At 34.3% G+C, this 22181-nt stretch overlaps 2 protein-coding genes, 1 long non-coding RNA gene and 1 other non-coding gene across 4 annotated transcripts; 3 read left to right on the plus strand and 1 right to left on the minus strand.

Moving 5' to 3' along the window:
- Positions 1–45: 45 nt before the first annotated feature.
- LOC111015755 (phosphoinositide phosphatase SAC2) lies at positions 46–9729 on the plus strand. The gene is made up of 17 exons (XM_022290891.2): positions 46–317; positions 2738–2931; positions 3924–4128; positions 4240–4405; positions 4572–4794; positions 5054–5130; positions 5927–6117; positions 6213–6307; positions 6404–6537; positions 6632–6757; positions 7011–7317; positions 7542–7663; positions 7847–7915; positions 8008–8178; positions 9112–9189; positions 9271–9345; positions 9443–9729. Exons 2-17 carry the CDS (start codon positions 2866–2868, stop codon positions 9537–9539), a joined length of 2202 nt encoding a protein of 733 aa, XP_022146583.1. The 5' UTR covers positions 46–317; positions 2738–2865; the 3' UTR covers positions 9540–9729.
- Positions 8600–12814, minus strand: LOC111015764 (uncharacterized). The gene is made up of 4 exons (XR_002602072.2): positions 12623–12814; positions 11404–11617; positions 10509–10649; positions 8600–9164 (listed from the first exon to the last, which is right to left on the minus strand). It is a non-coding gene; the product is annotated as an uncharacterized LOC111015764 (long non-coding RNA).
- Positions 12815–13090: 276 nt separating this feature from the next.
- Positions 13091–18908, plus strand: EDA25 (CCAAT-binding factor). The gene is made up of 16 exons (XM_022293004.2): positions 13091–13801; positions 14044–14119; positions 14214–14333; positions 14612–14687; positions 14883–14951; positions 15056–15136; positions 15267–15338; positions 15410–15502; positions 15779–15931; positions 16066–16149; positions 16242–16385; positions 16503–16592; positions 16694–16776; positions 16868–17239; positions 17490–17712; positions 17814–18908. Exons 1-16 carry the CDS (start codon positions 13141–13143, stop codon positions 18453–18455), a joined length of 3039 nt encoding a protein of 1012 aa, XP_022148696.1. The 5' UTR covers positions 13091–13140; the 3' UTR covers positions 18456–18908.
- A 2200-nt stretch (positions 18909–21108) lies between these two features.
- LOC111019484 (SAUR-like auxin-responsive protein family) lies at positions 21109–21773 on the plus strand. Its single transcript, XR_015787299.1, has one exon. It is a non-coding gene; the product is annotated as an SAUR-like auxin-responsive protein family (transcript).
- The last annotated feature ends 408 nt before the right edge of the window (positions 21774–22181 follow it).

A 22181-nucleotide genomic window follows, 5' to 3' on the forward strand; every position in this document is an offset into this window, starting at 1 on the left:
AATTGTTAACCAGTGGGAGAGAGCGTAAGAGAGAAGAGAGACTTTTTTTAGTGGTTGGTAGCAGAAATTTCCTACGAGTCAGTAGGGAAGTATTGTTTGATTGTTAATGGGCAACAGGATAAAAAAAAAATAGAGGGAAGATCAGATCTTTGTTCTTTCTCTATTCACAACCACACCCAGTTGTGGGAATGCACAGTTTTTACAGGTTTCACTGAAGGATCGGTTTGGAATAAAATCTTTTCACTTCTCTTGGTGAGCTATAATACTCTGGAGGCATACCTACGCTACATCTGCAATTTGATTTCATGTTTATTTAGGTATATTCATTCCCTCTTAAAACATTTTGAAAAAAACCCGCTTGAAAATAGATATATTTTGTTTCTTTTAAATGAGTGAAATTTTAAATTTGGAAGGCATCATCGTCAACAAATTTATATTGTAAAAAGAAACAATTAAATATTATATTAATCAATTTATAGATGTGCGAGGGCGCGGAATTCCCCCATGCGGGGCCTAGTGGCAGTTTTTTTTCCATGTTAAATAATTTTGAAATACTTATTTTTAAATTAAAATTTAGAATATTTAGTATTATTAATTTTATATAATATTTAATAAATTGATTTAAAAATTTATTACGGCGAGGCCTAGGGGTAGGCGCCAAGAAATATTTCTTTCGACTCCCATTGACTTTGGGATTCTCCATCTGTTGAAGAAATTGACATCTCTCATCTTTAATTTTTTCTAGAATTATTTTTTTGTACTGTTTTTAGGAAGAGTCTTTTTAAAATAATTATTTAAAATTTATTGATGTAAATCATAACTATTAAGATTTTTTTCTTTGAATATACCTATTTAGATTCAATTCACAATTATATATAAATCCAATTATATATTGAAATCTAAAAATATTATCTTAAGAAAAAAATAAAATTAAAAATATTAAAGTAAACATTTAGGTAGTTGAAATTATAAAATAAATATACCCATTTTTTTTTTTAATATATCTATCAAAGTGCATCAAGTTTTCATTTCTAAATTTTTAACTTTTTGAATAATGAAATTTTATGATTGTATGGGTCAACTCTCATGTTTTATGTGCTAATTTTTTAACTGAGATTTTTCATGAGCTAATTAATATGCTGTTAAAATGATTTAGAAAATAATGAATTATTAATGTTTATATAATGGGCCCCACCAAGTAAACATTCTTCAATATCTTCCAGCAGATTGACTTTCCACGATTTTTATTTGGGTAAGATTAAGTGAAATTTAATAGGATATCTATTAATATATCTTGATGTAATCACTGATTCTTCTTTGAATATAAATTTTATTTTAATTTGAATTTTACCAATAAAAAAGTTTTAAGCAATTACATATAAGGCTAGGCCAACATAAATCAGACTTTTTTATCCTCTTTTTATTATTATTTGTTCGAGGGAAAGGTTGATTAGTTAATGCTTTAATAATTTTATTTTAAAAAGAATACATTAGGAATTTCTTGGTTTCAATCTCTATTATTCAAATTGTATCTGTAATACTCTAAAAATAAAGTAGGATTCCTGTCACAAGTCTGTTAATTTTTAATCCAAAACTAAAAGACGTATATTTTTCAACAATATGAATATAGTTTAACTGATCAAGATATCTATTTACCTATCATCAAATGTAAATAGTCTTTTAAATTTATCTAATAACACATTTGTTAAATGAGAATGGTGCAAATTTACTGTAATTAAAAAAGAAGAAATCTACTCATGATCATTCAATCTACTATTTAATCTATAAAATTCGAATCATATAAAAATTATTATTAATGCTCTATTTGATAAAGTTTTTCATTCACTGTTTTAAAATTTGAAGTTTGTTTAGATTTTCGCTGTTAAAACCGATTTGGAAGTATAGTCAATCATTTAAAAATGTTTAGTTAATTTTTTAAAATCATAGGAGGATTATTTAACCAAAAAAATTTTTTTTAGTAAACAAATTTTAAAATAGAAAATAGAAAAATAAAATCATTATCAAACCAATTGCAAACATGATCAAAATTAAAAATCTGTTTACTTCTCTATCATATAAAAAACAAGACTTGTATATAGAAAATACATAAATAAAAAAAGACCTCCAAAATTATAAGTGATTGACCAAGGAACTCCGTTGAATAATGAGAAATTAGTTGGCCAAATGACTTCGTCTCATAACAAACTTAAATATTTGAGAATATATTAAGGGAGATAGTATGATTTTTTTTTAAAATTATCTTCTAACTACTAGAAAAAAATTAGATTGATTTTATATTTCCGACTAATCAAAATAAAAACTAAATCTATCTTTTAAATAAACCGTGGAAATTCGAATTTCAATGGGAAACCGGCGCTACTAAACCGAACCAAATTAGGAAATTCCACTTAAATAAAATAAGATAATATATATTAACAAAAAAAAAAAACGAATCAAAATAAGAATCAGAAAGCTTAGTTCCCGCGGTTTGAATGGTGAGTGTAAAAACCACACGATTCTTTCCATGCTGTTTTTCGTAGGTTTTTCTCTGCGTTATCTACTGCAATTTTCCTTCTCCGTCTCAATTTTCGAGTTCCTTTGATCGATCACATTCTCTGTGTTTACAAAATCGTTTGCGCATTGAGATGCATATTGTTCTCGTCTTCTTCCTCCGTATCTTGTCGTTAACGCGATCGCATTTCGTGGCGGGAAGGTTTAAAGGTTTTGTACATTGCAGGAATTGCAGAGAAGCTACATAAGAACTTTGTGATTCTCGAATTTTTACGTTCATCGGCGGTATCTCCTTGCGTTCAAGCTAAGCTTGTTTACCGGATTGAACTCTCGAGCCGTACGAAAACAGGATTAATGGAATCGTCGGACTCCATCACATTCGACGACGTTCAGAAATTCTGGCTCTACCAGACATTTGCGGTATAATGATCTTACTTATCTTTTTACTGTTGCAAACTTGCTCTGGTTTGTTTCAAATCGCATCGCTGTTTCAATTCAATGTCTGTGCGTAGCGTTTTTGTGCTTTGTGTTGCTATGTTTTGGAATGCTGCATTGTGTTATTGAAGCATGGAGTTCTTCCTGTTGAGTTGCATTGATTGAAAAAAGAATTTGAAAATTTAATGCGTTAGGTGTTTGTGATGTGTTTGGACCTTAATTAATTGTTCTTCTGATGTATGTGGAGTAATCAAGTTTTTCTTTATCCGAGAGTGAGTTTGTATTCGACAATTACCGATCAAGCCATCCGTATGCGACTTGAATGAAACAGAAATAGATTCGTTTTCTATTGCTGCTTGAAGTGAGTTTTAAATGTGATTCTTCCTGTATTTATTTGCTGAAGGAATTTAAACTAGAGATTGTATGGAGTAAATGCCTGATAAGAATAAGCGATTGCCTGATAATAAATTTAACTCCAGAATTTATATGCTTTCTTAGACAGAAACTTGTATGCAGTAAAAGGATTGGAAATACTGCCAGAATCAATGAATATCGGTTTCTATTATTGACCTATACGTGATTATCTCTTTAACGATATCAGTTCCAAGTTTTTAAGTTTTACTAAGGCTTTTTAGTTGCAAAAGCCTATTCTCCTTCTCTGTTCTGTTGTTTCCTTCCCAGTGCTGCTGCTGCTTGCTGTTACTGTTTCTGGTTAATGAAATTCTTGTTCATTGAAATACATATATGGCTAAAATTGTCCTCCACATTCTTAAAAGTTTCATATATGCGTCCAGAGAATAATATGAGTCTTTGGACGCATATATGGAATGTAATGTCTTGTGGTTGAGAACCGTGAATCTTCTGTTGTCTGCTGATTTCATCAAATGCCTTGTCTTGTAGATGGTTAGAAATTAAAATTAGTCACCCGATTTCAGAATATGATGATTTTAATACTACATTACTGTTTAAAACTACAGCGTTATTACATAGTGGGAAGAGGGAGGAAGAAAACCTCGTGGAAGGTGCTAATAATTGACAGAATGGAGCCTTCTGAGCTTAACATTTTTGAAGATCCTACAACCTATACGGCAGAAGAGTGCTCTGATCTGCTGAAAACATTACACCAGGGGAACAGGTCTATGGGTGGCCTTAAATTAGTCACCATTGGTTATGGAATAGTTGGTAAGATTTCAGGTCTACGCTTTTACAAAGTTTCATATTTGACTGTGGTTTGCCTTTTGCTGTCATCTCAATGTTTATTTTTTTTGTTTTTTTTTATTTGGCTCAACTTAGGATTCATACGGTTTCTAGAACCATATTACATGCTGATTATAACAGAGAGAAAGAATATGGGCTCTATGCTTGGGGCAAAAGTATACGGCATTTCAAAGAGCAGGATGGTTATAATTCCAAATCCTGTTGTGCGGACCAAAAAGGCTTATTGCAATACGGAGAAAAGGTGGGTGGTTGGTTTGTTTCTTTCCTCTGTAGGTCCAATTTGCGATTCTTTCTTTTTTAAACCATTTTAGAGGCTTAGATGAACATAAGTCTATCATTGATAAATCCTAGGTTCTTTTTCCCGTAATTTGATGTTACTGATCTTTCGTTTCCTCCTCTTAATGCAGATATCAGAAGCTTCTTAATTCGGTGGATCTCACCAAGGATTTCTTTTTCAGCTACTCGTATCAAGTTATGCGTAGTCTTCAAGATAACTTAAGTAAAAATAAAATGGATCAAAATATTTATAAATCAATGTTCGTGTGGAATGAATTTTTGACTCGAGGGATCCGGAAGCAGCTCAAGAACAATATCTGGACAGTTGCTTTAGTGTACGGCTTCTTTAAACAGGTATGCAAGCGCATTTTTCCTGTTGCTTTGCCATAAGTAGATATGAAAGGGAACGTCAATTGCCCTAGTATTTCTGTTTACCTTACAAATTTCTCAACTGAAATGTATCTTATATTCTGTTGAGAGGAATGTTTTTGAATTCTATTCAAATTAATCTTTGATTTATTACTCTATATCACTATTCGTTGTTATATTGTTGATAACTTGGTATAAATTCGTTTTTTTAAAAACTTATGGTTTCATGGTTCGGACAATGCAGATTAAACTTTCCATATCTGGCAGGGGCTTTGATTTGACTCTCATAGCCCGGCGTTCACGTCATTATGCCGGCACCAGGTCCGTAGATTCTTTCCATAAGAATTCTTGTTTGCGACATTTCATGTTCGTAGCAAATTGGGACACAAGTGGAAAGAACTGGCTGCTGACTCTCTAAAATAGAAGTACATAATGAAAAGAAAAGAAAAAGCAAATAAAGTTCTGGCCATGGTCCACGTGGCCAGATCTTACTGGCCGGCAGCTGGCTAGCCAAGTTCTTTCCCACACGTACATGGCACCAATTTAATGTTCCTAAACCCTGAACTTTATATCTTTTCACGTGGCCCCTCCCGCTCCCTTATTTTCGTCACCCTCTATAAACAATGAGTTGTAAAATTTGACAGCGGTGACTTAAAGTTACTCCTGACAAGCAGTCAAATATTTTATTTTTTTGTTTTCGTGTATTAAAATACTTGGTCCATCAATGGTGTTGTCCTACGACTAATAAATATTTGACAATTTATTATTTAAATTTTTATTATTTTTATATTTTTATATTTTAATTGTCAAATATTTAATGATGGTAAAGATAAAGTTCCTCTTTACTAGCTAGGAGCGAAATATTTTTTTGAAAGTACTTGACTCATTGCTAGCAAAGAGCAACTTTGTCCTTACCACTATAAAATATTTATATTCTATTTTTATTTTTTATTTTTATATTTTTGTATTTCTCTCTCTTAATTGTCGAATATTTAATGATGGTAAGAATATTGTTCCTATGATTCAAGTATTTTCCATATTTTCATAATCATTTAATTGTTGTATTTCTCGTACGACGTTACAGAAATGATTCCTCATTTTGTTTTGTCTTGTTCAGATTTTTAAGACGAGGTGTAAATGATAAGGGTAAGGTTGCAAATGATGTTGAGACAGAACAAATTGTTAGTCAAAGTACTTTTGAAGGGCAAGTAATGCAAATAAGTTCCATCGTGCAAAATCGAGGCTCGATTCCAGTCTTCTGGTCCCAGGAAACTTCGTTATTGAAAATATTCAATCCAGTAGTCATAAGTATGCGTTGTCTTGTTTAAACCTTCTGAAGTTTTACTATTATTTTCCATCTATCCTTTCTCCGTATACTCTATTGACTTCTTTTCTGCCTCCAGTACCGAAGCAAGGAGACTACGGAGCCACAAAACTTCACTTCAAGAATCTTGCTGACAGATATGGAAACCCCATAATAATTTTGGATCTAACTAAGGTACTGTTTATCCTCTCACGTGACTGCACCTTTTTGTATGCGTCTGTTGACAACCCTCTGGAAAATTACTTAGAAATAGTTAATATTACTACACAGACTCGAGAGAAGAAGCCTAGAGAAACTCTGCTTCATGCAGAGTATGTAAATGCTATAGGATGCATCAATGCAGAATGTTCAGAAGAGAATCGTCTAAAGCTTCTTCAATGGGATCTCAAGCAGCACTCAAGAAGGTTGTCTTTATTTTCCTCTCCCATCCTCATATCTACATCATCTTATTATTTTATTCTGTATAACCTTAAACCAAACGACAATAACTTTTTGCAGCGAAGCTTCCACCGTGTTGTCAAAGCTAAAGGATTTGACTAAATTAGCATTGGATTTGAACGGCACATTCTATTGTCAAGTGACTAGGAATTCATCATCAGATGGTTCTTCTCGGCCCTACCTTGAGTAAGTAGAATACAACAAGATATCTATCTATATATGTTCTTCTCTAGTTTAGCTTGCGTCCAAAGCTGGTCACTTGGGTGATATTTATCAACTCTCAAATATCCACAAAATTTTGTAAGGAAGAAATATGAATAAGCCCCTAAATAATTTGGGCTAAAAATTTGTATATGTCATAACGAATTGTCAGGGCATATATGAATAACTTGTGGGCATTGATTAAATTTTCATCTTCTCATGTGAACTTTTCATGCAGGAATGTGAATATTAGCGAGAATAATAACAATGGCAGCGATGATGCAAATGGTAAATGTGATGTCAAAATAAAGAGGTTTCAGAAAGGAGTTCTCAGGACGAACTGCTTTGACTGCTTGGATCGCACCAACATCGCTCAATATGCTTATGGGCTAGCCGCTTTAGGACAACAGCTTCAAACTTTTGGGTATTTAGAATCTTCAGATATTGATCTGGATGACCCTATTGCAAGGCATTTGATGGATATTTATGAGATTATGGGCGACAAACTTGCGATGCAATATGGTGGTTCGCCTGCCCACAATAAGGTAATTCTCTTGAGCCCTCTGATCAGGTCAGAGATTCATTAATTGATTATTTTTGTCTTAATTTCTTGTGCGTAGAACTAGAAATTCATTCTTTAACTTCCACTTTACTAGCTCTGGGCAAACAAAATTTATCATTAGAACTTTGGCAATACATTTTTACATTTCGTGGGTAAGTTCATTAACTTCAACTAATCTCTGTTGTGTCGAACGTTTCCTTGTAATAGATATTTTCTGAGAGAAGAGGTCAGTGGAAGCCAGCAATCGAGTATGTGGACATTGTTAAATCTGTTCAAAGATTTGTAAGCAATGTCTACATGGACGAAGAGAAGCAGAACGGCATTGACTTGTGAGTAATTCAAAAATTTATTTGACAAAAAAATTGAAAAGTTTAGGAGTTTATTAGACATTTGTAAGAAATTTAAATAAAAGTCCAATTGAACACAACTCTGAGAATTAAGCTAGAAAAAATGAAGCCATCTGGGTTTAATAGTGGAAAGTAGTTGATGTGGGTTGTGTTTTAATTTGGCAGGTTCTTGGGGAACCCTCCACCTCAGAAACGGAAACTGGTGCTGGATCCAGACAAGCATAATAAATGGAGGTTTGTGTCAAACGGTGTTTGTTTTCTATAACGGATGATTTGTGAAAGGATGGCTTAAGGTTTCTTTCTTATTATTTGGTTGGGGGTTGCAGGAGGACAATGAAAAGGTCACTTTCGGATAGCAATATTATAATGGAAAATGACATTTCGGCGGAGGAAGGGGATGGGGAACAGGAGCAACTTTCGCATGAAGAATCTTTCGGAGTTGGAGGACACAACATCGGCCTCCTCGAATTAATGCCACAAATCTCAACCTATTGCAGGTTTGCATTACAACTTTTAATAACCATGTTAGTTTTTCTTTTCATGCCTTCTTTTGTCTTATTATATAATTTTTGTAAACATTTTCAAAATCTGTACCAAATTTTGAAAAAAGGAAAAAAGGTAATTTTTATGTTATGTGAAAAACTTCTAATAAAATTGTATGAAAAAGCATAATTTTTAGAAGTTTAAAAACTAAAATCAAAATGGTTTTAAATGCCCTCATCATTTGTTTTTGTTTTTGAGAAATAATGTTGTTTGATAACTTAAAAATTACTTTTTAAATGGTAAACAAAATTTAAAAAGTATGTTAATATTTATTTATTAAAATTTTTCCTTATTTTCTAATAACCATTTCATCTATGTTTTATTTTTGAGAAATAGAGTTGTTTGATAATTTTTTTTTTATTTTTAATTTTTAATATCTTCGTTCCCCCACTTGCTTTCAAATTTATAGCTCAAATTAATTCAGTAACTATATAGTTTTTTTTTTTCATTTATGAATTTTTAAATTATGAGAAACTTTTATATTTTTCGATTTTTTTGGAAAATAAATAAACTTCTTACAACCTATGTTAATTTATTAACTATTTTCCTTGCTTTATAGTATAGTTTCCAAATTGTTGTTAAAATTATAGCTAACGTTTTCAAACTAAACTACCAAACCACCGCATGATAACTTTTCTCTTCCTCCTAGACATTCTCTCACACATATTTTACTATTCGATTCTCAAAAAATAGGAAAACCAAAATACAAAACAATAAAAATAATCAAACCATGTCAAAAAATATAGTTTAGAAAACCTACTATTTTGTTCTCTAAAATTGACCGTGAGTTTAGAGAAAAATTTAGAAGTAAAAGACAGAAAATAAAATTGAGTAAATGCAGATTTGGGAACCTTCTCCATTAGTTAACCGTTAGAAAGCATCCGCAGGTACACAGGCCCAGAATTCCCCGAGGTAGTTTCCAGCTCTGAATCAGTCGATACTGATCACGAAGAAATAAGACAAAGGTTAGTTTTCAGTTAACAATAAATAATCCCTTACTCTGCCAATAGAATTGGTTACGAACAGTTTTGGGGTAACATGTTCAGGGCGACCTCGAGATTTCTTACAGCGGATTGGTATTCTGAATCGGTTTATTCTTGTGAAGAAGACTTGTACAACAAGTAAAGTCACACACCATATTTTTTATTTTCATTCTAATCATCCGTTATAGAAAACAAACACCGTTTCTCACCATTGAGGTTTCAATTCATTGTACAGAATTCTGAACTTCTCAGGGGACAACGTGGATTATTACTCTATTCACATGTTTGACTTCGGCAGATGGATTACACGTGGAGGCACTTTTTACATTTGAACATTTAAAATTTTTATCCTAAAACTAATTTTATTTTATTTCCCCCGCAATTGTAAATACAATACAGTACAGTACAGTACAGTACAGTGTAAAGATCAGGCCAGGGAAAGTTACCAGCTAGGAGAGATCCCAATCTTATTGCTATAAATATATAAGTTATTTATTTATTTATTATTATTATTATTTTTTTTGTAAAGGTGTATAATTTTTATTTCATATCCTTTTCTTGTATTAGCTATAGTTTAATTCATTTGGAAAGCACCCCTGAAGTTCAAACATCAAATCTGGAACTTCTCTTTAACATACTTTCTAAAAACAAATGTCATATATAGACAAATTTGTCATTCTTATAAAGGTTAAACATTTACTATAAATATGTTGAACAAAATAGTTTGATATGTTCATGCAATAACCTTAACAAAATTTTAATTTAATTTAATATTTTTTTGCACATTATTTATCAGTGAGTTATTATAATTAGATAAATAATTTATTTCAATAAAAATTATAATATAGTTACATCATTAATAATATATTTATGTCTAGCTTTTTTTTTTCTAATCAATAGAAGGTTAAAAAAATGTATTCATACTTTTTTTTTTCTAATACAAGCATACTTGAGTAAAATTTGCTAATTAAAAATATACTTAAATCTTACTATTTTTTTTAAACACTTAAAAGTATACAACCTAAATGTAGTGTATATAAAGTTGTTTAATAATCATATTAGATTATAATAATGATTTGAACTAAGAAAATGTTTTGTATTGATTTAACTAATATCCATTATTATTAAATGAACAGATTTACGAGTATTATTTACTTTGGTACCACTTAATTTTTATTTCTAATTCTCTTGATATGTTAAAAATATATATAAATCTTATAATCATTTTAATTATTTGCCATCCTATTGAAGTTATATTTTTAATCTAATTTTATTACTGGAAAAAATGTTGAATAGTTTACCTCAGCATGCCGCTGGCGCCTTCAGCCGCAAAAGGCATACTGTTCAATGCTCCCCTTTGTTAATATCAGGAACCTCATCGCAGAGGAAAGTCGCTGTCATAAAATGCAATGACATGGAATTTTTTCTCTCTTTCCTTTGGACTGCCAATGATGAGGAAGTTACAAACCAAAAATGCAAACTCATCTTAATACTTTTTTTTTTATATATAAATCTGAACTTTTAAAATTCATTTCTCAACCTACACATTTACAAATCACAAACACAAAACACAAGAGCCATACGAAGACGACTACAAGGAGGCATGTATTTAAATTGCATACCTAATTCAAAATTAACACAGAACTAATTTATTGCAACTTAGATTAATTCTTTTTCTTGTGTTTCACGCCAAGGCTAATAATGATGCTAATTTATTGCAACTAAGATCAATTCTATGCCCAAAAAAAAAAAAACTTAAACAATAAATTACAGCTGCTTGCAACTAAGTATGCGACCTACTATAACTATAACAACAGTTTCAAAGAGTTAAGCGTAGCATCAATGATAGTACAATTCGTTAGTAAACCAAAAATTCATCCACATATCAACTTGCATTGCTCAAATTTCATCAAAGAAGGTTAACAGTCCTTCTGCCAAGGCACGTAGACCAATACTGTTTTTTTTTTTTTATATCTGTGTGTTAGAACCATTTTGTGCGCACCTCGACTATTCACGGACTACGTAGACCAATTCTGTAGGTATTTTTATTTCTTAAATTTTAACTAACTGATTTTCCTTTTACTACCTATGTTTCGTTTATAATCATCTTCAATTCCAGATTTTGAGGAACTTAAACAATAAGATCGCATCTGTGGAAAAGACCCAGAAAATAATAGAAATAGTGATGAATCATACCTTCATAGCGGTGACAGTTCTTGGCACCAAGTTGAATCTCAACGGCCAGCATCATTTGAATGCCCGCTTCCTATTGTGAGGGTTAGCATGGAGCAGCAACCGTAGTGGCAGAGCGGTCGCCACAACTGAATCGGATGGTGGATTTCTTGAAGCGCATTACATCCAGAAGGCTTGAAATAGTACGTCTCGGGTTCTGCTTATTTCCTTCAGACTGCTACTTAAATCAGCGAATATGAAATGAGCAATAAGTTGAAAATTAGTAAACTCCTCAAGAGGCTGCAATAAGTTGAAAATTTCTAAACCAAGAATTCCGTGAAGTTTACAATCAAGGCAACATAAAGGTGTTGCATACATATGCCCTTCAAAGAAACAAAAAAAAATGTGCATACATATGATGATCATATAACAAAATCGATTCGTAGAAGGTAGTAATGCTCATGAGAATGTTTGGTTCACTCATTAACTTTCTAGCTATTCAATAAGTGAGTTACGAATTTACTAATCCTTTACGCAACATAAATCAAGCTACATATTTACTAACACACAAAACAAAATATAAACTAGATAAACACATGTATTAAACCAAACGCACAATTAAACATACACAAACTCGAAAACAAATGCCTATTCTCGTGCTTTGCCAAGGTTAATAGTGTCTAAAGAGAAAACATGTTAATTCATTGCAACTTGGACCGAACTCTACGCAAAAACTAAATTAAGCCACGATACCATCAATTCCATCACTGTTGTGGTAGAACTCATTTACATTAAACTAAATCACAGCAACTCGCAATCAAGCGTGCGATCTTCTATAACCACAAAATTAGTTTCAAACAGTTCTCCATATCATCAATGATAATATAACTCGTACACAGGTAGTATTTCAAAAAATTAGCGCAAACATAATTCCGATGCTCGAATTCCATACAGAAATGAAAGTGATTCAAGTCAGTTGATATTCGACATTCATCCATCAGATATTTTAAAAGTACTACAAATGACATATCAGCGTTGTATCCAAGTTTTACGAACAGAGATACGCATAAGCAAACATTCGATGTTTTTTGCTCGTACGTTCAGCCATACTCTAACTAAGCAACAAGAATAAACATAACCGAAAATCGCCTCCGGCTCCGATTCCGGTTTCATGGAAGTTAAACAATCAGATCACGCAATGGAAATGATCCAGAAAATAGTAGAACAAACTAATGAATCTTACCGTCATTACCGTACTTGAAAACATAGCGTTCCATTTCGAAGTCACAGTTCTTGGCGCCTCAATTTTCAACGTCCGATTCCTTCTGTGAGAGTTGGCGTCGTGCAGTACTCCAGCAGCCGCAGTGACGATCGCCACTCGCCATGACTGGCTGGGATGGCGGACTCTCGAAATCCTGAACGCTTCCAAATAAAATGGCTGGGATCCGCGCTTTTCTCCTTCGGAGCGTTATTTATAGCAGCGATCTGATTTGGCGCTTATTATACGTTCTCTGTTTTTATCTGAAATTACAAATTTAACCCCAACTTTTCCCGTTATACCGACGAGACCACATCCGCTTTTTACATTCAGCTAATGGGCCGTCGTGGTTCCGGGCTTTAGGGTTTGATTATGGGCCGATTGTGGGCCCAAATTTCCACAAACGGGTCATCCACTGGGTTTACAGATCCGAGACCTGGTCACTTGCTAAAACCCTGTCTCCGCCTAGAATTTCACCAGCTCTTCCACCTCCGCCTGCAACAATGGCGGCTTCTAAAGCTTCAACGAACAACGTGGACGACATCGACACTCTCAAAGCCGACATAGCGTCCTTCGCTTCTTCTCTCGGCCTCGCATCTTCCACTCCTTCTTCAGGATTCAACGATGTCGATTTCCGCAAGCACGGCCGTCTCAAGCCAATCAAACACCAGAAGAACCCGAAACGAACTCCACAGAAGGAACCCGCCAACAAAACCCATAATCCAAAATTTCTCAATTCCAAAGCCAAGGAACAGCCGAAGCCGAAGCCCCCTGTTCTTGCTCTGGAAGACGGCAACGACAAGCCGCGAAGTTTTGACAAATTCAAGAACCTTCCGAAGCTTCCTCTAGTGAAAGCCAGTGTTTTGGGTGCGTGGTATGTGGATGCTGCAGAACTGGAAGCGAAGGTTTTGGGAAATGGGGAGAAGATGGAAGTGAAAAACGTGGAGGAGTGGAAGAAAGTGGTAGAGAAGAAGAGGGAGCTTGGGGAGAGGCTAATGGCGCAATATGCAGTGGATTACGAGGCTTCGAGGGGGAAGAGCGGGGATATTAGAATGTTGGTCACCACGCAGAGGTCAGGGACTGCCGCTGATAAGGTTTCGGCATTCTCGGTCATGGTGGGGGATAATCCCGTCGCCAATTTGAGGTCTCTTGATGCGTTGTTAGGTAAGTTTGAGGTTTTGGCTTTTAAATTTTTGAGAATAATCAATTCAATCTGTGTTCTTGTTTCTGTTTGTTCGTAAGCTTGAATTGTAATTTTATTGTTTTAGTAAACAAATTCACATACAAAATGTATGCTCGTCTACAAAAGCTGAGCTCAAGAACTCAAAACTCTCATCCCAAACGCCCATAAACATTGTAGCCTTGCACCGCATTTTGTTCTAAAACTGTGTTTTTGGTTTGTAAAGGGATGGTGACATCGAAAGTTGGGAAGCGCCATTCATTAACGGGGTTTGAAGCGTTGATGGAACTGTTCATCTCAAGGTTGCATCTTCTAGCTGTGGTATCTGTTGTGTAGTGACTTTTTAGTTTTATGCATTAGCTTACCATAATCATACCTCTTACCGCCTTTTACCAGCTTGTTGCCTGATCGAAAACTGAAGAATTTACTACAACGGCCATTAGATCGTCTTCCTGATACAAAAGATGGTCATTCTCTATTACTATTTTGGTATTGGGAGGAATGCCTGAAGCAGAGGTATTTTGCACTTCAATGTATTTCTTAGCTGAATGCCCCATTCTTGTTTGCTAAACTGATAACATACAAATTTTATCACTCTTTTTGCAACACGTTTGAATCATTTATATCATTTATATGATTTCCAAAACAGAGCTCTTCCATTTTCATGAAATGGTTGTCTTTGAAACCTCCAACTGGAATGCTCTTACACTACTTTTGTAGCTTTTGGAAATTGGAGTTCCTTTTTTTGTAATCTCTTTTGTTGGAGAGGTTTTTATTTATTGTCTGATGTTAAGGTACGAGCGATTCGTCATTGCGCTCGAGGAAGCATCGAGAGATGAGCTACCGGCACTTAAAAACAAGGCCTTGAAGGTTAGTTTCCTGATTCTCTCATTGCACATAATCTCTTCCCTCCTTTTTGCTCTTCATTGATTTGGTCATATTATAAGCTTCTCAATCATTTCAATCTTGGAAACAATTACGTGCATCTGTATCCAACTTAACTTCCAGAATAGTTTGTTTATAGTGAGACTAAACTAAAGTGTTTACATTTCATTATTGTTCTAGACCATTTACGTGCTGCTAAAGAGTAAATCCGAACAAGAGCGCAGGCTACTGTCTGCACTAGTTAACAAAGTGAGTTGAACAACGCTCAATTCTTTTTATTTTTGTATTTAATCTTTATATATCTTTAGATAATAGTTGATGTTGTTAATATTTGTTTGATTTTAATCTTCTAGTTGGGTGATCCTGAAAATAAGACAGCTTCCAGTGCCGACTATCATTTATCAAACCTTTTGTCTGACCATCCAAACATGAAGGTATATTGTTTGACATTGTCGGTGCCTCATCAATTCATTTTCCATCATCCTTGTTCCTTGAGATTGTTTCGAACTACTTTCTTTATAACATAATCCCTCTCTCTCTCTCTTTTTAAATATATTTTTGCAGGCTGTGGTAATTGCCGAGGTGGACTCCTTCCTTTTTCGGCCTCACTTGGGATTACGAGCAAAGTACCATGCTGTATGTATGCAATTTAAAACCATGTTATCATTATTGCATATGCATTTTTACTTATTATTATCTGTATGTAGGTTAATTTCTTGAGCCAAATTCGCCTCAGCCAGAAAGGAGATGGACCACAAGTGGCCAAACGTTTGATAGACGTATACTTTGCTTTGTTTAAGGTAGTGCCATAGTTAGTTAGTTTCTCCAGTTCAATTTCAATTTAATCTCTAAACTTCTGTGGATGTGTTTAAAAATTTTGAATACATTCTCAAATTTGGAGTGATTCTGAAAATAATGACATGCTGTGTATTCAATACAGCATACAAGTGACAAAAGAAAGTTGAAGTTGGTCTTATCTGACAATCTAAACAAATGATCTCAAGTATAATAATTTCATTTTTTGGGATTCAATGTATGGTCAGTAGAATAAAATGGTTTGTTTGCATTGATTGCAGGTTTTGGTTGCTTCAGAAGATCAGAAGAAGCAAAAAAGTGGTGAGGAAGACAAGAAAAAAGCTTCAAAAGCCTCAAAAGATATCAAAGAAAAAAATCCCTTAGATGAATCTCATGTCGAAATGGATTCAAGGATTTTGTCTGCTCTTCTAACAGTTTGTATTCAGTTCACTTTTCTGAAATTATAAATTAATTTATTTAGTCAGATTCAAGGTTTTTTTCTTCAATCCTATTTTCGGGAGTTTGATTTATTTTTTTTGAGCTTTCTCACCATGGGGTCATCTTATAGGGAGTAAATAGAGCCTTCCCTTTTGTCTTGAGCAAGGAGGCGGACGACATCATTGAGGTTCAATCACCAATGCTTTTCCAACTAGTAAGCTCAACTGCGTACATTAATTTTGTTACAACATTTTTACGGTTACATTATCAAAGTTCTCAAGTTTCGGTAAACGTCTACAATTTCAGGTTCATTCAAAGAATTTCAATGTGGCTGTTCAAGGATTTATGCTTCTCGATAAAGTATCATCCAAGAATCAAGTTGTCAGTGATCGCTTCTATCGTGCATTGTACTCAAAATTATTACTTCCAGCCGCTATGAACTCTTCAAAGGCAAACACTTAATAATTCCTTAGAAATGTTGAATTCTCCATCATAATCGTAATTTATGTGCTAATATTTTCTATGAGCATCCGAGTTTGAATAAATTGTTTATTTGACTATTTGCAGGCAGAAATGTTTATTGGACTTCTTTTGAGAGCAATGAAGAGTGATGTTAACTTGAAGCGTGTAGCTGCTTATGCAAAACGTATCTTGCAGGCAATTTGCATTCTCTTTCTCTCCTTCTTCTAATTTTATTATACTATTTTGCTCTTAAAAGTTTTGAATTCTTGTGTAATTTCTTTCAAATCTATGAACAGGTTGCTCTTCAACAGCCACCTCAATATGCCTGTGGATGCCTATTTCTCCTTTCTGAAGTTCTTAAAGCAAGGCCGCCATTATGGTAACGTGGTTCTTACTCAAGCACCAATGTTTTGGTGATTCTATGGTTGAGTTGTGTAGTCCATTATATTTGTGTGTTTTGTATATTATAGGAATATGGTGCTCCAGAACGAGTCAGTGGACGAAGAAGATGAACATTTTGAAGATATAGTAGAAGAAGAAAATATCAATGAACCAAGCACCAAACGAAGAGAAAATAAAGATGATCCTCAACTTGCTCAAGGCAGTGATGCTGCTACATCCGACAGTGATTCTCCTGAAGAAGAGGATGATTCTCCCATGTCTCGTTCTGAAGATGATATTTCAGATAATGATGGGGAGTTGCTCATGAGATATGATGAAAAAGATGCCGAGGAACCTTCCGTAACAAAATATTTGGAAAATGGGCAGCAACCTCAAACGACTTGTAAGGAGCTGTTGCTCCCTGGAGGATATAATCCGCGGCACAGAGAGCCGAGTTACTGGTAATTTTCTTTCTCGAACTTCCTTGAGCAGTTTCTAATCATGACATTGAATTTTAAGTTTAGTATATAGTTGAATCTGATTGGTAAGTGGTTAATAACAAGCTAATTCATCAAGTAACATATATTAGCTTCCATAGGACTCAAAAAGCAACAAGCCGCTACTGCTTTCTACTGTGTTTGCTTCTAATTCTTTGTTCTTTCTTCCCAAGTGTCGATTTTCAGTTGTTAATTCTTAATGAACTACCACCAGTAATGCAGATCATGCTAGCTGGTGGGAGCTTGTAGTATTAGCTTCTCATCTGCACCCATCAGTTGCTACCATGGCAAGAACACTTCTCTCTGGTGCTAATATTGTCTACAACGGGAACCCGCTTAATGACTTGTCACTTACTGCTTTCTTGGACAAGTTCATGGAGAAGAAACCAAAACCAAGCACATGGCATGGCGGTTCCCAAATTGAACCTGCCAAGAAGGTGCCCAATAATTGACTTTCCTTGCACACAATATTTTGCTTAGCGACTTGTTGTAGAATGCTATTAGAATTGGGTAGCTGACTCGTGTTTGTTTCCCTCAGCTTGATATGAACAACCATTTAATTGGACCTGAAATCTTATCGTTGGCTGAAGAAGATGTGCCCCCAGAAGATCTTGTGTTCCACAAGTTCTATACATTCAAAATGAATTCCTCGAAGAAATCAAAGAAGAAGAAGAAGAAGAAGAAAGGAGCAGATGAGGAAGCTGCTGAAGAGTTGTTTGGTGAGGTGGACAACAATGACGAGGCTGCCGACGATCTGTCCGACACTGAGATGGTTGGTGTGGACGAGAGTGACAATGAAGAGATTGAGGGTTTGTTGGATTCTGCTGATCCTTCAGGTGAAGCAGATGGCAACTATGACTATGATGACTTGGATCAAGTTGCCCATGAAGACGATGAAGACTTGGTTGGTAATATGAGTGACGAGGAGATAGATGTTCAAGCTGAAGGTTTAGGTTCTAGCAGCGATGAAATGCTTAGTGACAACGATGATGACAACTTAGGACATGATTCGGACGATGAACCTAAAAAAGAGAGGAAAACAAAAGCATCCCCCTTCGCAAGCCTTGAAGATTATGAGCACCTAATAGATAAGGATGGTGTTCAAAAAAAGAAGTCTACTACTAAGAAGTCGAAGTCGAATTCAAAGACGAGGAAGAGGAAGCGAGGCTCTCGTGAGTAGGTAGTACCTAACATTACAAAATCAGAGGCCCCCCCTCCCCTACGAAAAACAATTGATACCCCACCAAACCTGCATTAGAAAATTTATGATTAGAACTGTCCTTTTTGGGTTTGGTTGGTAACTACAAGTCATATAGAAAATCAGCAATTCTTTATGTTCGGTTTTCGGCTCAGATCAACACGAGAACCAGCATCGCCATGTGAGTTTTGTCTTTTGACATCAGGTTTGCCAAACAATTCTCCTTCACAATTATATGTTGTCTGCTGTGATTCCTTTATTAAATCTTAGCCACTTTGTCTCAACTTCTGTGCACATCCTAAAGATTAGAATATTACACACTCCATATCTTCAACATGGAGAAGTTTTTGTTTGTTTTCATCAAGTTCATGAATCTCATGTTCTTGATTGATTGATCACAAGATTCTGAGCAGCAATCTCTCATTATGGGTTCAATATCTTGACGAGAAAGATTTTGTTTCAGTATGATGAATGATTAGTTCAATGATTGAACCGAAACGATCGAATCTATTCTCAGGAACGAGCTGTAAAGTGTCTTCACCAAACACAGAATAAGGATGAAGAGGCTTTTAGTTAGAAAGAAATCAATAGAAAAGCTTGCAAGGAAAACAAAAAAAGGGTGGCAGAACAATCACATTATATGTTGGAAACCAACTTGTCTTAGATCCATTCAAGTTCTCTGGTTTTGTCCTTTTCCCTGTCTTCCCTATTTGGACCCACCAATCTTTTGTGTTGGTGTGAAAAGAAAGAAAAAGAAAACTTTGCTCTCACTGCTGACAAGGGCTCTCTATGATTAGCTATGGAGGTGAGATTTTTTTTTTTAACATTTAGAACTGACACTGGAACTGAAACCTTATCAACTTGTCAGTGATTTTATTGCCAAAGGAAAAACAGATCCTGTTTGGTATCTTATTGGAATTTATTTCTAAAAATAGGATTTGGATTTTGTTGCTTAAAATGCAAAATTGTAAATAAGATTTGGTGTTTTTCAGATTTTAAATTTGCTGCCAAATTATTAAAAACAGGAAAGACATAGAATACAATATTATTGGCTATAAATTCTTTGTTTTCATTTTTTTTTTGTGTCAATTTGACAATGGAAAATATTTGTGTTGAACTAGTTTTTTTCTTTCTTGTAACTAAATTGACAAGGTCAACCGCATTGAATGAAGTTGACAAGAATTGACCGAAGTAGATAAAATTCATCAACCAAGGAAGATATTTCAAACCGGCTGAAATGATAGGGGCTTGAGATGGGGAATTCGAACCCACGACCCCTTAGCCTGTTCAGACATAGGTGTCTTAATCTATGATTTTGTTTTTTCTATTATTTCAACTTAAATTTTTCATGGTCACAAATGCAAGTCTTAGAAGGTTCTTAAGTGGTCATGAGTCATGACAATATAACCAGGATAAAAATCAAACTATGGAACCAACAACAACTAAGGATCGTTTCGGTTTTGACTTGCACTCATAGGGTTAACAAAAATATTATCCTACTAATCTCTCAGCGGTAAACTTGACGAAAGACAAGATAAAACGACATGGATTTGAAAGATGTTTGGTTGGAAAAATGTAAAGTTGAGGAGGCAGAGAACATTAAGTGAACCCAAAATTAATTTTCTAAAAATTAAAAGGTAATCAAGTTTGTTTGTTTTTTTTTGCCATACTTTTCCTTTTGAATGAAAGAAGAATTTTTGAAGCTGGATGGCATTGGCAGATTACCAACCAACAGCTTTTGATTTAACTTCTGTTTCTTTGTTGGTATTAACTCTTTCTTTTTTGCACGATTCCTTTTTCTGACATTTTGATATGCTTAAATATTTGTTGTTGGCGTATAATATAATAATAATTATTATATAAACCCCTTAATATTGAAATTGTTAATAATACCCTTCAAAACGACAACTGGGTCTTCTCTGGCATTTTCCATCACCACCTATCCCTTTTCAATTTTCCACCTATTTTCCCACTCTAAAAAAAAAAGTTTTTATATCTCATTTATACATTTTTTTCGATGTACTAAGTTAATTGAACCAAATTTAAATGGTTAAGAAATATATCTCCAATTAAAAGGTTATACATGAGAATCCCTACTCCTAAATGTTGTCGTATGGGAGAAATGCTCTCTCTGTCATACAAAAGAATTTTTAATAATTAATAACTATGGTAACATTTTGAGAAATCTAATTAAGTTATAGACTGAACAATAAAGAGAAGATACTGAAATTATAAACATTTGCCATTCATTCGCTGTATAAGTTTTATGAGCAGTCACTTTATGAAAAATTAATAACCAAATCGGTTAGTTAATATAATTAAAGAAAATTATAGAATTTCCGTTTAGTTATTAACTGAGTTGGTGAGCATTCAAATTGCACGCGTCAAAACCTGGTACGCACTCTTATGATCATGTCTTGATTGTAATTATATAAATATATATAATTATTAGGGAATGTTTTGGGATAAAAATTTTGAAATAAATTCTAGAGAATTTTTATTTTATTATTATTTTTATCATATGATATTTTGGCGTTTTATATCACCAAATATCTTTCTTTAACAAGACGTGGGCCATGCACGTATAGACCTTGCCCTCTTCTACAATCCATCGTTTTATATACGAAGCTTCCCCTTCTCTTTCCCTCAGCCTCAATTCTAAATTAGCTCTCTCTCTCTCTCATCTCTTTCTCTCTCTACAAAACTTTGCAGCCATGGTCAGAGCCGGAACCCTCACCAAGCTCAAGTCTGCCATTAAAAGATGGCCCTCGATTGGCAAGCTCGGTCGGAGTTCCAGCTCCGTGTCGGTCGTCGCCGTGACCGATGCTACCAATATCCGCGAAAGCAACTCGAAGGAGCTTCACACGGTCTATGTTGGCAAGTCACGGCGGCGATATCTTATCAGTTCAGATGTCGTAGCACACCCTCTGTTTCAGGAGCTGGTTGACAAATCGTCTAACGACGACGACAGCGCGATTGTGGTTTCTTGCGAGGTGGTTATGTTTGAGCATTTGTTGTGGATGTTAGAGAATGCAGCCACGCAATTGGGGTCGATGGAGGAGCTCGTCGATTTCTATACTTGCTGATCGGCGGTCGCGGCGGTCGACATGTCGGATAATTAAGATGTAAAGATGGTGGTAGCTAAAGTTGTTGAGACTTGAGAGGAGTTTGATTCGCTGGATTTTGTGTATTTTTTTTTAATTTATGATAATTAATCATGATTGTTAATTGTTGTACCAACAAAAAATCATGATTGTTAATTAAACAACATAATTTAAGATTGCTACATACATACTTCAATTTTAATTCTTCATTATTTTTTTACTACAATGTATGGGGTGGGGAGATTCGAACTCTCAATTTCGTGATTGGATACATGTGTCTTCACTCCCTGAATTATGCTCTAATTCACAATTTTTCATTATTAATGTCGTTAATTCTCTATACTCGTACATATGCAAACAGTCACCGCTTGGTGAAAATTACATCCGTTATTCATTGAGGCCCAAGCCATTCAAACTATCCTTTAAGGACTTTGTCAAGAATTTTTTAAAAAATTAATTAATTTCTATTTAAATCATTTCAATCAATTAATCCATAAATTAGTTAGTCTACTGATTGACAACTCTACTTGTATAATATTAAAGTGCCTTAATTTTAAATTAGAAGTCTACGGATTAAAAAGAATTCCAAAGGAAAAGAAATATG

The sequence above is a fragment of the Momordica charantia genome (genome assembly GCF_013281855.1).
Source record: "Momordica charantia cultivar OHB3-1 chromosome 9 unlocalized genomic scaffold, Mcharantia_2.0 BLBB01000009.1, whole genome shotgun sequence".
NCBI lineage: Eukaryota > Viridiplantae > Streptophyta > Magnoliopsida > Cucurbitales > Cucurbitaceae > Momordica > Momordica charantia.